Raw genomic sequence first — 14,455 nt, forward strand, 5'->3', positions numbered from 1 at the left:
ATTCTGGAGTGGTTGTCTGGAGAAAATACACAGAGAGAGCGCTGGCGGCCTAACCCATGGAAGAAACACAGCAAGTGGGAAAAGAAAGCCAGTGGTTGGTTGTTACTATAAACTCAGTTAAAAAAAAAACAGGAGGGTGTGGAAATGTATCCTAATGTCAGGATAAATAGTTCGGCATGAAGGTCACTAGGAACAACAGTGGACTCACCTCTCACAAACCACCGGCCTGGACTCATTCATGACAGGGCCCAGGGATGAGCATGGCTGGCGAGGTGGTGGGGCAATGGGAATAGCCGAATCCAGAGAGCTGGTCTTGCGATGCAGAGCAAGAGCATCCTGGACCACAGCAGCAGCTGGACCATCCCCATCCGTGGGGCAGGAGCCAACCCTGCCATGGGCACCCCCGAGCGGCAGCTCAGGACCCACTGCTCCCTGCAGAGGCAACTCGCTGCCTCCAAGCTCCACTTCCAGGGTAGGTGAGGCTGGAGGAGATGTTCGGGGCTTGCGTTTAGTGGAGGCGCCAGAAAGCAACTTCAATAAACCCTTTTTTTCTTTCTAGAAAAAAAAAAAAAGTACATTAATTGGAGACCAGAGGTATTGCTGTTATTGTAATCAGTAGGGTGTCACAGTTTCAATTTTGGGTTTAACCTTTTTTTTTTTTAATTTTGAAGTATCTCTATAACCCAACATGGGGCTCTCACAACTCTGAGTCAACAATCGCATGTGCTACCCATTGAACCTGTCACGTGCCCCTGGTTTGGTATTTTAAAATTTATTTCTGTGGATATTTGGTTATTTGTGATCTAGCTCCCAATTCCTGTATGCTGTTAATCCAACGTTTTGTCTCTCCTTCTTTTCCCTTTCTGCCTGCATGTTGTTGCTTGTTTTGGACACTCCAATGTTCATCACTATCTTCTATTAAACTAGAATAAGCAGATAAAAAAGAAGTGAAACAAAAAAACTCACCAAGTCATATCTCAGGCTTGGTGAAGGCAAAAACAGACATTTTAGGACAAAATGGAAATTTCTGATTATGGACTTACTGATTTAAACATCACAGCATTTTACTCTCTATCCACAGACTTGATTCTTATCATATATAGGTAGTGATGTCTTGATCAGGGTTAAGGACTAAAACACTTCTCAGTAAGCCAATAATGACAGAAGTCAAACCATTTCTATTGTGCAAGAATATCTTGGATTAGACAGCCAAGACTCCACAAGATTTTAAATAAAGCTTCAGTATAATCGAAAACATTTTTATGTTTCTTTGCTAGCAAATGTAGAAAAACATTTTCTTTCCAGCAATCTTACTCCATAAAAAACCATCTCTTGAATCTTTGTCTCTTTTGACACTTTTGTTCTCTGCTCTGCTAGGAAAACCAGATTAGAGCTAACTTTTCTTCATTTCCAAAACCCATGTCAACGGTCTTTCTGATGACCAAGCATAGTCAACAATAATAATTTTACATCATTTTACTAAGATGTCAACATCATCATAAAGTCCTCTGAGTGGAAGCATTGCTTGAAAATAAAACATTTCATAGAGAAATAATTCTTTAGAAAACTCTATAGGCAAACTGGAATCATTATGGTCTACTAAAAAAGGGAATTAGATTATGAGGGGCCCATACAAAGACAGAACACTGAGGAATTTTTCTTAGAATATGAGTTAGTTTATGCTCAGTAAAAATCCCTTGGGGAAAGGGGTCTGAATCCATAATAACACAGTTCCATTAGAGACAGAATGGCAGAAAAAAGACAAGACAAAAGCAATGTTTAACTAGATGATGAAAAAGCATTCCGGGGAAAAAGCATCCTAGGAAACTGCAGGCTCCATTTACCAAATACTGTTCACAGTTCAAACTAAGCCACAGGTTAGAAACAGAAGACAGGGAAGGATGGTAGGGAGTGCTGAATTCATTTCTGGACCGGTCGACTCAGGCTGCAGATGAGCAGAATCAGTCAATTGATCCCCACCCCTTTTCTCCCCATCCCAGCCTGAGGAAGATTCTTTTGCATTTTTCATCAAGGCCTGGCCGTAACTCCCCTTTTTGGCTTTTGCTTCATTTTCCAAAGGGCTATTAATACATCCCACTGAATGACCCTATACACTTGGGCTACCTGCTTGAATGCTTGTACCTTATCCACCTGGTGCCTCGTGCAGAGTTGCACCTACTGAGCTAAGTGTGGCCAAGACAGAAAGAGGATGAGACAGGTGGGAGGAAGGGGAAAGATTTGGCTAGTCCCAGGGTAAGGGCCTAAGAGAAGGCATTTGCAGTTCCCAAATCCTGTGGAGATGAAGATTTCCCTTTATACAGTAGCCAATGAAGTAGGCTGACCAAACGTTTGCCAAAGCTACTACCATACTTCTTTAGGAGAGCTTGAGGTCTGGAGGGCCGACAAACAAGCTGAGAAAGAATAATGTCTACACTTCGAATGGCCTATCAGCCACAATTTCCAGCTATTCCTTCCATGATGTAAGAAAGCACACGCTAATCCCTGGATCCCGACAGATTCACTGAGATCAAGTGAATTACAATCTCAGCAAGCCACGGCTACAGATGTTTCTTAAAAGCTCAGTTCTGGGCACTCAGAAAAATTCAGTTAACTGAATGGTGCTCAGGAAAGAGCCTCTAAAGTGATTAGGAAGAAAGATGACTTGGTTCATCTAAAATGATTAAGCACATTAAATACAGCTTGCTTTAATGACTTCTAAGGGATTTGTTATCATCATTAGCTGATGCCGACTACCATGGAGCAGAAGGCAGAAGATGAGGTGGTGTGGCAGGGTGTGGGGGTACGAAGTGGGAGTGCTAACACGGAAAACATGCTGCCCTAGCTTCACCAAACTGTGCTTTTAATATCATATTCTGATGTTTTCTACATTAGCAGAACAGTTGCCACTGGAGAGAGATAATTTTGCAAACACAGACACTTAGCATCTAAGGGTACCTTTGTTTTTTTCAAAATCAAAACAGCAGAAATGAGAACTATAGATGAATAAAAACTACACTTCAGCAAAGCAATTTTTAAAATGTAGTGTTAGCATGCATGCAAAACGGACATATCTTTTAACATAAACCTTAACAATTCTCCTCCTATGGGTTTTCTAGGAAATTATTCCTAGATGGAATAATATTTTTATACTCATAATTTTTTCTTTAGAAGGCCTGATGATTTAAAATCACAACTCATATATAAAAAGAACTATTTGGGTCAGAAAATTACTAGATGATGAGAAAGAGTAACTTTTACATACAAAAATCATTTCTGAACATCACCTAAATAACTTTCTATTAGTCATATCATGGAGGATGAGTACAATATAGGAAATCTCAAGTTCTCCTGACCAAACAAAAATAAATTCATTTGAGCAACTTATATAGTGAACTACATTCTACCTCAAGTCTTCTTTATTCCTCTCTTTGTCTTCATATGTACAAAGAAAGTAGCAAGAGATAAACAGTCTTCTGGGCCATTGCCATCAAAAATCTACACATATTCCCAACAATCAGTCACTCTTCCTAGATAAGGGATCTCAAAAGCTTAACTGATGTCTAATAATAATCACTCCTTCAGCAAATATTTACTAAGTGTTGAATATGAACCAACAATGTGCTAGGCTCTGGGAATATAATAGGTGAACAAGACAAGAAGGAGTTCATATTCTCTAGCAGAGACTAGAGACAGTAAATCAGGCACTCTCTAGAAAAATAAAGCAGGGGAAGGGGAAAATGAATGACCACGCCGTGCTGTCTGAGATGGGGGGGCTCAGGAAAGGCTTTTTTAAAGAAGTGCAGGGAGAGAGAAAGGCCATGTGAAACTCTAGAGATTATTATTCTCATTGCCTACACCTCTCTAAGCTTGCCTAAATCACACTGCTAGTAAGGGGTGGGAGTGGGACTTGAACCTAGCCTTTGCTCTTCTCTTCTGAGAGTTCAGCACAGGGAACATTTCTAGAAGCACATCTACTCGATGGAGTGAAAAGAGCAGGTATGTTTGCCTAAGGACTGTGCATCATAAGGGTCACTGTGTGCACATCCATACCATCCAGACCTGGATCCTAGTTATTGACAGGGGCAGGTATGTGACTCTGATCACTTAATATGGACAACAGTGGCTTCTCCTTGAGAAAATGAAATGGTGAAGCTCACAGATCAACTTATTTTTGACAGTGAACTAAGAACTGGGAGGAAGGAAAATCATGTGGGCAAAGAAAGTGATCAGTAGGGACTCTAGGACAAGTGTTCAAGAATAGAAGAAAATGGGTATTGGGGCACCTGAATGGCTCAGTGGTTGAGCATCTGCCTTTGGCTCATGGCATAATCCCGGGGTCCTGGGATCAAGTCCTACATGGGGCTCCCTGTGGGGTGTCTGCTTCTTCCTCTGCCTATGTCTCTGCCTCTCTCTGTGTCTCTCATGAATAAATAATACAATTTTAAAAAATGGGTATTTATTTTTTAAAGATTTTATTTTGAAGTAATCTCTACACCAACTTACAACCTTGAGATCAAGAGTTGTATGCTCTACTGACTGAACCAACCGGGGACCCCAAAAATGGATATTTAAAAACTAGATGGACCCTTGGCTTAAGAAAACCAAGAATAAGAGCATAGGTCCACAACAAAGGTTGGCTCCTTAAGGGTGAGGGTCACAAGGACTTTGGCGGTGGAACATCTGAGGCACTAAATGTTGACCTTTTGTGGCCTACTTGTAGAAATGTTATCGTTTAGGAACAAATCTAGGATGTGGTAGAGGGCATGAGAACCCACACCTACTTCTGCTGATTGGTATGGGAAATAAATGACAATGTCAGAGAAGACTAACACTGTGAAGGGAGGGGAAGGAAATGGAAGCATGTGAGGGAAAGTGGGGCCTCAGAGATGGTTTCTTCTCTTTTCCTATGTGAGGGTAAATTCTGTTAAATTGACTAAATCATTAGAGATTTGATTAGAGGCCATTAGGACTGAGGGGATTCTAATATCCTACCAGCCACCACTGGCAAATCCAAACCTAGGCCTGTAAACACCTCAAGGTTAAGAAATCAAACCTAAGGACAACCAATCATAAATAGCCAATGGGGCTTTCCCAAATAAGGCAACTGTGTGCAGACAGCCAATCAAATAACTTCCCTGTTCTGCTCTGAGGTGTCCTTTATGTAATCCTTGCCTCCAGCGCAACTGTTGGTAGAGTGCTCCTAAGCACTTCAGTTTGGTGCTGACTGATTTGTATACATTTTTTACTCAAATGAAGTCTTAGAATTTTTAATATATATCAGCTCACCTTCAAATAAAACTTAGGAAATATAAGAACAGCCAATTATGTAATTGGTGTTGGAAAAAAAGATTTTATTTTCTGGATAAAAGCTTAGCATACCAAAACAACATTTACTGTATTTTTGTATGTGAGGGGGGTAAAAAGTATATACACACCATAGTATTAATGGCTGTCTTTGAAATCTTGGATCATACTTCGGTTTTCTATCTGGATACTTAGATTTTCTTTCACATCTAAATAAATATGTAGATTTTAAATTTTTTATAATAAGAAAACAATAAAATATACACACATATGCACATGGGCCCAAGTATCTCATAAGGACTGGGAAACACATTTGCCTGGAGATTAGCTGGTCAAATAATGAAGCCTTTATTATTTTTTTAATAACGAAGCCTTTAAACTGAACATGCAGTTAGAAAAATGTCCAGACAAAGCTGTTAAACTGATAACTGTAGAAGACATGAAGAATAACAATGGCAGAAAGGCTCAGGATTTCAAAGAAGAAATAACTGAGATAATGTTTGGAAACATATTACACAGTTTCAGATGCTTATTTATCAAATCACAGAAGCAGTTACCAGACAAAATTAGCTACAGGGACAAAAACACTTTTTCTTAAAGTCAAGGACAAACACATTTGAGATAAGACTTCCAAATAAAATATTGTTCAAAAGGAATAGCTTAGTTAGGCAAGGAGCTGCAACAGTCCTGTGTGCACATCAAAAAGTTATAGGTCTCTATGGAACACCAGTGGTAGCTCACTGCAGACGATTTATGTATAGAGAAAAGGACAGGGCATTCGACAAGCTATCATTTGGGGGAAACAGTACACACTATCTAAGGAGTTTCAGTAAATGGATGATGCTAATCACAAAATGATGAAAGCAGATAGAGATAACAAGGGGATTGTCAAATCCCTAGCTATCTGCTGGAAGTCTCAACTAAGACTAGGGTCTCTATACACTTAGAATCTCTGATATACTTTTCCCTTGAATTGTTGATAATTTAATCTCAATTTGGATCTAATTTTGATCAACTGGGGAATGGTAGAGACCAGTAGGAGTTGCAAAGTTCATTAGGTGAAGCAGAAATGTTGAAAACTTCGAAAGTAAGCACCCAAAGAGAAGTTGGCTATAGTGAGATTTAAACTCTGAAGTTTAAAAGAACTGATTTTAAAAGTTCAAAGAAAATATATGAATGACCTGGAACTCAAAAGGAAAGATACTTCAAGAAGAATGGGAGGGATCTCCAGAATGAAATTCCAACATTACTACTGCAAATTATCTGAATAGATAAAAATGTAGAGGCATCTAACGGCGCTAATGTGATCCCCCAGAGAGCGGCCTAATGGGCTCAAATTTTTAAAGGACTCAATACAAAAAGATCAAGAGAAGGGACCATAAGAAAGAATGTATTATGGCCCATAATAGCTTAAACTTGGAAAAAAAAAGGGGGGGTAGACTTAAAGTTATGTTTGAAATGAGAAGAACAGGAAAGATACAGACCTGCTGCTTGAGATGGATGGTGGTTCTCAGAAGATAAGAAGAAAGAGAAGGATAATCTTCAGACTAGAAAGACCAAACCCTGATAAGAGGGAAATGGGTGAAGAGATTGGGATTTAGAGATCCAATAATTACTTGCCAGGATGAATTCACCCCAGCATACAGAGAAAATTAACAGCTGAAATGCAACCAAATAATCTTTGATAGATGTGGGTGAACCTGAGATCAGGTCAACTCAACAGGGCAATAAGGGATGTATAATCCTAATTTTCAAAAAGAAGACAACAATGTACTTTGCAGACTGTCTGGAAAATTCTAGAACAATATATTAAATGAAAGGAAATGAGACTCTGAGGAGGAGACTTCTTCAGGAGACACTTGCTAACATGAGTAACAGCTAAAATGATGGAGGACTGGGGAATAGTTTGGATGGGAGAATATAAAAGACATCTGGATTTTGACAGGCATCTGATAAGTTCTCCCATGATATCCTTATAGACCTGATGGAGGAATGTGAACTAAATGACACTCCAGTCATGTTAGTCATGGAATTATGGATTTTATATTAACCAAGAGAAGTCTCCCTGTGGATCTGGAACATTAAATGAGGTAGGAGATTTAGGAAGGAAAATTTATAATCTGTGACATAAGTACTAGTGACAAAAACTTCAAGAGTATAGCCTTAAAAAAGAAGATAACTTGCAAGTAAGTCAAGGCATCATATAGAAAGGAGAGCAACATTTTCTATGCAGCCCCTCAACATAAGGAAAATGGCATGGGACACTCTGGACCTAAGGCATTAATGGTTGGTTAGGGTGTCCAAACAGAGGCCATTTGTCAAGGACAGGGACTCAACAGGTAACTTGTTAGGCCCTATATTGTTGCTGTAACAAATTACCACAAACTTTGTGGTAAAAATCAGGCTTTAAAACTAAGGTCTCAGCAAGGGCTACATCCCTTACAGAAGCCCTAGGTAAGAATCTGTTTCCTTGCCTTTTCCAGATTCTAGAAGCTGCTTGCATTTCTTGGTTTGTGGCTCCCTCCTTGAATCACTCTGATCTCTGCTTCGGATGTCACATCTCCTCTGGACCCAATCCTCCTGCCTCCCTTTCAGGAAGATCCATGTGATTATATGGGCCCACTCAGATTTATCCCCTCATCCCAAGAGATTGATAAAATCCGTTTTGCCACATAAGGAAACATATTCTCAACTTTCAGGAATTAGGATGTGGACATCTTTGGGGAGCCATTATTCTCTCTGGCACAGCTCCCTTTCAAGTCTGTGATTCAATTAATTCTTTCCTGGGAGGACAGGAGTTTAAGAGCCCCTGTTCTCAATGATGAGGGTCCTGAAATCTTAAATTCTAAACTACAAAACAATTCTTTAAAGATATTGACAAAGTTGAACATGTCAGCTTGAGTACAAGTTTAATGTAGTTAATTATAAACATTGAACAGATACCAATCTTTTTCAAAAACACTAAGGTTAACTGAACAATTAAATATTAACTTTTTAGTAGGCTGTAAAGTTTATTTCCTTATAAACTCCTATTTACAGGCTTACCTAACCACTTAAAATAAGCGACGTACATTACCACCGAACCAAATGGTTAAGAGTTTATGATTACCCTAGAACTTCCCAGAATCGGGCTAGAGTTGTGGAGAAAATACACAAAATACTGAGGAAAACAGGATTTTCCTCAGGTTGCTACTTCCTTTGATTGTAATACAATTATCCAGACTTTGTTATCACTTCGATTTCTGTTCACGATTACTCACCATCAATTTCCCTTGTCTCAAACCACCTGTCTCCAAACCCAAAAACACGTTAGTCTTTCAAACCCACAGCTTTTTATTTATATTTTCTTTGAAATTCAGCCCCAAATGAGAGATTTTTTAAAGATCTATAGATTTAGGGCAGCCCAGGTGGCTCAGCGGTTTAGCGCCGCCTTTAGCCCAGGGTATGATCCTGGAGACCTGGGATCGAGTCCCACATCAGGCTTCCTGCATGGAGCCTGTTTCTCCCTCTACCTGTGTCTCTACCTCTCTCTCTCTCTCTCTCTCTCTCTGTCTCTCATGAATAAATTAAGAAAATCTTTTAAAAAAAAGATCTACAGATTTAGGAAATCATTTTTCACCCATACTTCAAATCAAGAGGAACACTATCCATGCTGATTATAATTAAATACACTGCAGAAAAAATAAATCCACAAATAACACTTCTGATCAACAATTCCAACCCTTTCATATATTACCTTTTTTTTTTTTTCAGAACTGACTGAATAGGAAGAATTAAGGATGGCACAATGATGAAAAAATGAGTTAACTAAAGAAGTAAGGAAATTCCTTCATGAGACATAAGCTGCAGAAGAAATGGCTAAATCTTATTCACTGTGGTTTCCCTAAACACCCAGTACAAGGCCTGGCAACTAGTGGGTGTTTCAACGCACAAAAATCATGAATCTAGCACCTGGCATGGTGACTCACACATGGTAAGCACTTGAAGGATTGTTGGACAACGAGTCCTTTCATTAGTTAGAAAGGATGGAACACAACATAAGCAGAGGAGAGGGATGTTGGTCTTACTTTATTATCCTTGTCTGGCTTGGTTGCTGAACTGTTCCCACAAGCCAGTGAAGCACTGTCAGGAGAGGTGGGAAGTCCAGGAAGAATAGTCACTGCCCGGCCACTGGGCTCAGTCTCCAGACAGGCAGTGGTGATGCTCGGAGAGGTCAATAAGGCAGCTGAACCACAAGCTAGGGGAGCACTGACTCGACCCATATTGACGGCAGCCACATGGGTGGTAGGGCCTGCCACTGGAACTGGAAGTTGTGGGGAAGCCAAGGGATGATGAGGCAGGCTCACGGACGCAGGGCTCAGGCAGGCAGTGTTCTGTACCTGGATGGGTGTCACTGCTGCCGTAGGGCGTTCTTGGTTATGTGCCGCCACTAGTAGATGACAGGAGAGAAAACAGCAAAGTTCGACTTTCTAATAATAAATGCTACTCACCAAAACATGAGTCATTTCACTATATCAGACCATAATGAAAGGTTGCTATTGCATTTTTACAATAAATAATGGATGTTTGGTGGCTTAAAAGCACTTAATCTTAGCTGGGTCCCTAGACATTATTTTCCTTGCAGATCAGCTCTTAGTCTGTTGAGAGCTTAGAAGCTTAGCTATAACTCCATGCTGTTCAGTTAGAGAGAAGGTCTTTCCACATATTTATAGACATAGCCTGTCTTTGATGGTACTCTACAGTGTCAGATTAGTTTGGCCTCCAGGCCTTTTCAAAATGATTCTCTCTTTTCTTAAAAATAAATAAATACATACATAATTTAATTAATTAAAATAAAATAAAATAATACATACATACGTTCTTCTCCCTTTTCTTAGTAACCATTTTCCTTCTTTTGGTTTTTCTGATAGAATTTACAAGTTTACCCCACCATTGTTACCCAAGAATCTTGGGTAGGTTTTCAAAACCACTACGGAAAATAGAAAGTTATTTAAGATCCTATTGGGTCTAAAACAGATTTGGGATTAAGCTCATCAGAAATCAGCACCCCAGTTAGTAGAGTACAATGTCGTGGTCACACAGCTGACAGCGGTGAGGTTTGAGCTCCTCCGGTGTTAACTGCAGAAGTCATATTTTCAAGTCTATTGCTATTCTTAGGATTGGCTTAATTCTTTCAGACTTTCAATCTGGAGATCAGGCTTGAATTAATGTGTTGGGCAGGCTTAGCCAAAATAAGCAGATGTGGAGCGCTGCTAACTAGACTGTGCCTACTTCATTTCCTAATGTTCTTCATTACCGTAACATAACATCTGCTTTTCTCAACACCTGTTGGAGAAGAGCTGGTTTAGGCTAGCAGCCCCTTTCCTGGTACTTTCCATTCCAGTCTCCCCCTTACCTGTCCTCACAGCATTGCGGGCCTGGTTGACTGTCATCTGCCCAGTCATGTGCAACAAGACCTTAGCCTGAGGACTTGTCTGGATGTGAGCTGCTGACACCACGGCTGTGGGGACAACACTGGGGCTCCCAGCCATACCATTTCCCTGGAGCTTCTGAGCAGGCCCTCCTGCAGTGGAAGGACTGACCACAGTCACTCCTTTACTTGTCTGACCAGCAGTAGACATAGGGACCTTAGCTTGGGAAGCATTTGTCACGGCCCTGCCAAGACAGAGACAGAGACAGAGAGCCCAATCAAACAGCAAAATGGGGCAGAAAACATTAAATGCAAGAAAAATGACTCGGGGTTTTAAAACAGAACATTTTAAAAGAATTAATGGATTTTTATATGTTGTAAAAAATGTAAAAATCACAAATTCAAAGTAAAGATGGCCCTGAGGGAGAGAAAGGTCTGGAAATATATTGTGAGTCACAGAACATTACACGTCATAATCTGCTCAAGAATAAGTGATTACTGGGTTCAGCTTTCCATATCAAGGCTCAGCACCCGCCACTGCCTTCCAGGTCCTGGATTCTTCTGCTTCAGCTATCAAAGAAGTTGATTTGTTTGCTATTGCTGCTAATAACATTAGCAGTTTTGCTACTTTTTCATAGCTTTGCTCATGTTTTTGGCCCTTTTCTCTGCCTGCTCCCAGCTCAGATCACATGAGTGCCTGTGAACATGTATGTGTGTGCATATACACATATGCACACACTCTTGGAATAGTCTCTTTAGCTTCTCTTTACCTGTCTTAATCTCATGTATGTTTCAAGGCCCAGCAGAAATCTCTTCTTTTAGAGAAGACATTCCTAAGGCTTAGGCTGAAGACCTTTTGTTTCTATTGTTTCACGTGAATTTCTTCCTTCTATGGCCCTTGATCACCAAATGTGTTATTTTTAGCATGTAAATTCTTTATTAAATACTCCTGATTCAGTATAAGTTTCTTGAAACAGCTCTAAAGAAGCATTCATAGGTTAAATTAAATTAAAATAGGTTCAATGTAGTTTTGTGTCATGTATTTTTTTCATATCCTAAATTCATTTAAACTCTACATAGTAGAGTTGTATAGTATAGCTGTATAGTTACTATATTCTATATAGTATAGTACTGTAACTTTCTACAAAGTAGAATACTTCATTAACTCAAACATCCATATTATTTATTATGATAAATAACAGAAAATTTATTCTAAGTAAGCATATCCCCAGAGACTTTTAATAATTTGTTTTTGAAAGTTATGAAAATGCTTTCCTTCATTAACTTAGTCTTTTGTTGTGGTTTGGTTTGTTTTATTTCCCTCAGTTGTGATGGTGGTTTTTTGTTTGTTTTTTTTCTCACCAGGGAAGGTCTATCTGCCATCTTCTGGATCCTGAATGTAGATTTTAACATACACAGAAAAGAAGGTTTATATTGATTAAAAATCTGCAAGTCAAATTAAAGCTAACATTCTGTCACCATCTGCAACAATAGTGATCTTCATTTGATTAGGCAGCTGGCCAACCTATAAATCAAGGCCAACAGCTGACAAACATGTCAGTTCATTAAGCCATTTATTTAAAATCAGGGTGTTTGAGGAATGATTTAACACAGCTAAACCTGGACCATTTATTAAAAGCACAGTGGTTAAAATCTGAGGCTCCCTCAATGCCATTATAGGTCTTTTCATTCAGTTTCCAAGGCTACTTTCTTCAGTGACTAGAAGGTGAGCTATCTTTAAATAAATTTTGAGAAAAAAAAATTAAAAAAAGGAATGAAAATTTTGTATAATTAAAGCTCTTACTTCCTATTATCCTATAACGGAGTTTTTTTTTTTTTTTTTTTAACCTCAGGGATGTTTTGGGTGAGACAATTCCTTTTGGTAGGAGGCTATTATGTGTACTATAGGACATTTAGCAGCATCCTTGGCTTCTATGCAACACATGCCAATAGCAACATCCTCCCACATCCTCCATAGTAACAATCAAAACTGTGTTCAGACACTGCCAAATTCCCTTGAGGAGCAAAATCACCCTTAACTGAGAAGGATAAAGGATCGATGTCATATTTAAGGAATTTTATTTCTGACTTTATTAGAGAAATTAATTGGGAGACAAATCATAAGAGACTCTTAATCATAGGAAACAAACTGAGGGTTGCTGGAGGGGAGGTGGAGGAGGAGATGGGGGTAACTGGGTGATGGGCATTAAGGAGGGCATGTGATATAATGAGCACTGAGTGTTATATAAGAAGACTTATAAATCACTGAACTGTACCTGGGACTCCAGGATCACATCCTGAGCCAAAGGCAGACACTCAACCGTGAAGCCACTCAGGCGTCCTGACTGAATTTAAATTTTAAACAATTAATTAAATTTTAAAAAAGAAACTCAGAATTTTGAGGTCATCAACAAGCTATTGTAATGAATATAGAACTAGACACCTAGGTTAATCACTTCTTCACTGTACCATCTCAGATGAGTTATTTAATATCTCTGTGCCTTAATTTTCTCATCTATTAAGTGGGAATAGTAACAGCAACTACATCAACAAGTTGCTTAAGGACTCCGAGTTAATATGTGTAACATGCATTTCAAAATCTGCCTGCCTGGCATATAGGAAGTGTTACACAAACATGTAATAATATAGCTTTTGTTGATGCTAAACATGTTATTTTTTATTTTTGAGCAGAAAAATATTGAAAGTGGTATAGTTGGATCTTCTCACATATAACTTGAAGCAAATAATTTAAAACCTAGTACATTTATTGGTTGAAACCTATAATTTCACATATACTCATGTGAAAAGTAAGCTAAGAATTTGAGAATTAGAAGGGATTTCAGCAAGTAGAGATATGAATTTTTTAAATGTTAGCTATGTAACAGACAATTATAGTGTGAGAAGGAATCTTGGATAGGCTGAAAACCATGGGAAAGAACAAAGCTTCTCTGTTTAGAACTTAGTAAACCATTTATTCAAGACCATACCTTGTGACTGGTGCCACATAATTGCCAGGGAAAACCCCTATCTTGCTGGTATGCATCGATGTCCCTTTGAACCAGCCGTCCTGGCAACGCTCAAACACTAAAAACATCTCCCCTTTCCTCAGCTCCAGCTCATCCTCTTTCCGGGGAGTGTATGGATATATAGCAACATACCTAAAATAAAAAAGAATATTTGATTTCAGGCTGAGTAGCAGACAAGCCCCTGAATGCTCAAAAACTCTTCCTTGGTACAAAGTCTTGAATATTCCATACAAGTGTAAAGAGAAAATGTAATGGTTTAACCCGTGAGTAGCATTGGTGATTTGCCATTGAGAGAGTTTTTGCAGCCTACAATTGACAGAGGCCTTCCTGATTAAGAAGTGCCAACCTGGTCCCCCTCAGTGTGAAGGTGACTATCCGACCAAATGGTATTCGTGGGGTGTGAAAGAATTACCCAGCTTCCCAAAGTGTCTAGCTTGCTGCTGGGGATTAGGGACCTACTGGGAAACCTGAGCTCTTCAAATGGCACTTGTTAGACGTGGGAAGTAGCCCCAAATGAGGACATATGGCATGAAATCCCACTGGGAGGCACAACATGCTGCCTTCCACACACAAGCTGAACCTAGAGGTCTGGGGTGCACCTGCTTTCATATGCTCAGCCAGGAAAAATAGTGAATTTGAAAAAGTCAAAAGGAAAAAAAAGTCCAGATCATAGTGCAAAACCACCCCACAGTGCAAGGTGACTGTGCCACCAACA

At 39.4% G+C, this 14,455-nt stretch overlaps 1 protein-coding gene across 4 annotated transcripts in view; it reads right to left on the reverse strand.

Annotated features, from left to right (window-relative positions):
- The window catches only part of SH3RF1 (SH3 domain containing ring finger 1), a 182,412-nt gene that overhangs the window by 12,020 nt on the left and 155,937 nt on the right, over nucleotides 1-14,455 (reverse strand). For all 4 annotated transcript variants that reach the window (XM_038573565.1, XM_038573564.1, XM_038573567.1 and 1 more), the window contains 4 exons: nucleotides 13,702-13,872; nucleotides 10,700-10,959; nucleotides 9,372-9,733; nucleotides 209-555 (listed from right to left, as the gene is read on the reverse strand). In XM_038573565.1, coding sequence (XP_038429493.1) covers nucleotides 209-555; nucleotides 9,372-9,733; nucleotides 10,700-10,959; nucleotides 13,702-13,872 — 1,140 coding nt within the window. The remainder of the gene's footprint in view (nucleotides 1-208; nucleotides 556-9,371; nucleotides 9,734-10,699; nucleotides 10,960-13,701; nucleotides 13,873-14,455) is intronic.

Source organism: Canis lupus, chromosome 25 (genome assembly GCF_011100685.1).
Source record: "Canis lupus familiaris isolate Mischka breed German Shepherd chromosome 25, alternate assembly UU_Cfam_GSD_1.0, whole genome shotgun sequence".
Lineage (NCBI taxonomy): Eukaryota > Metazoa > Chordata > Mammalia > Carnivora > Canidae > Canis > Canis lupus.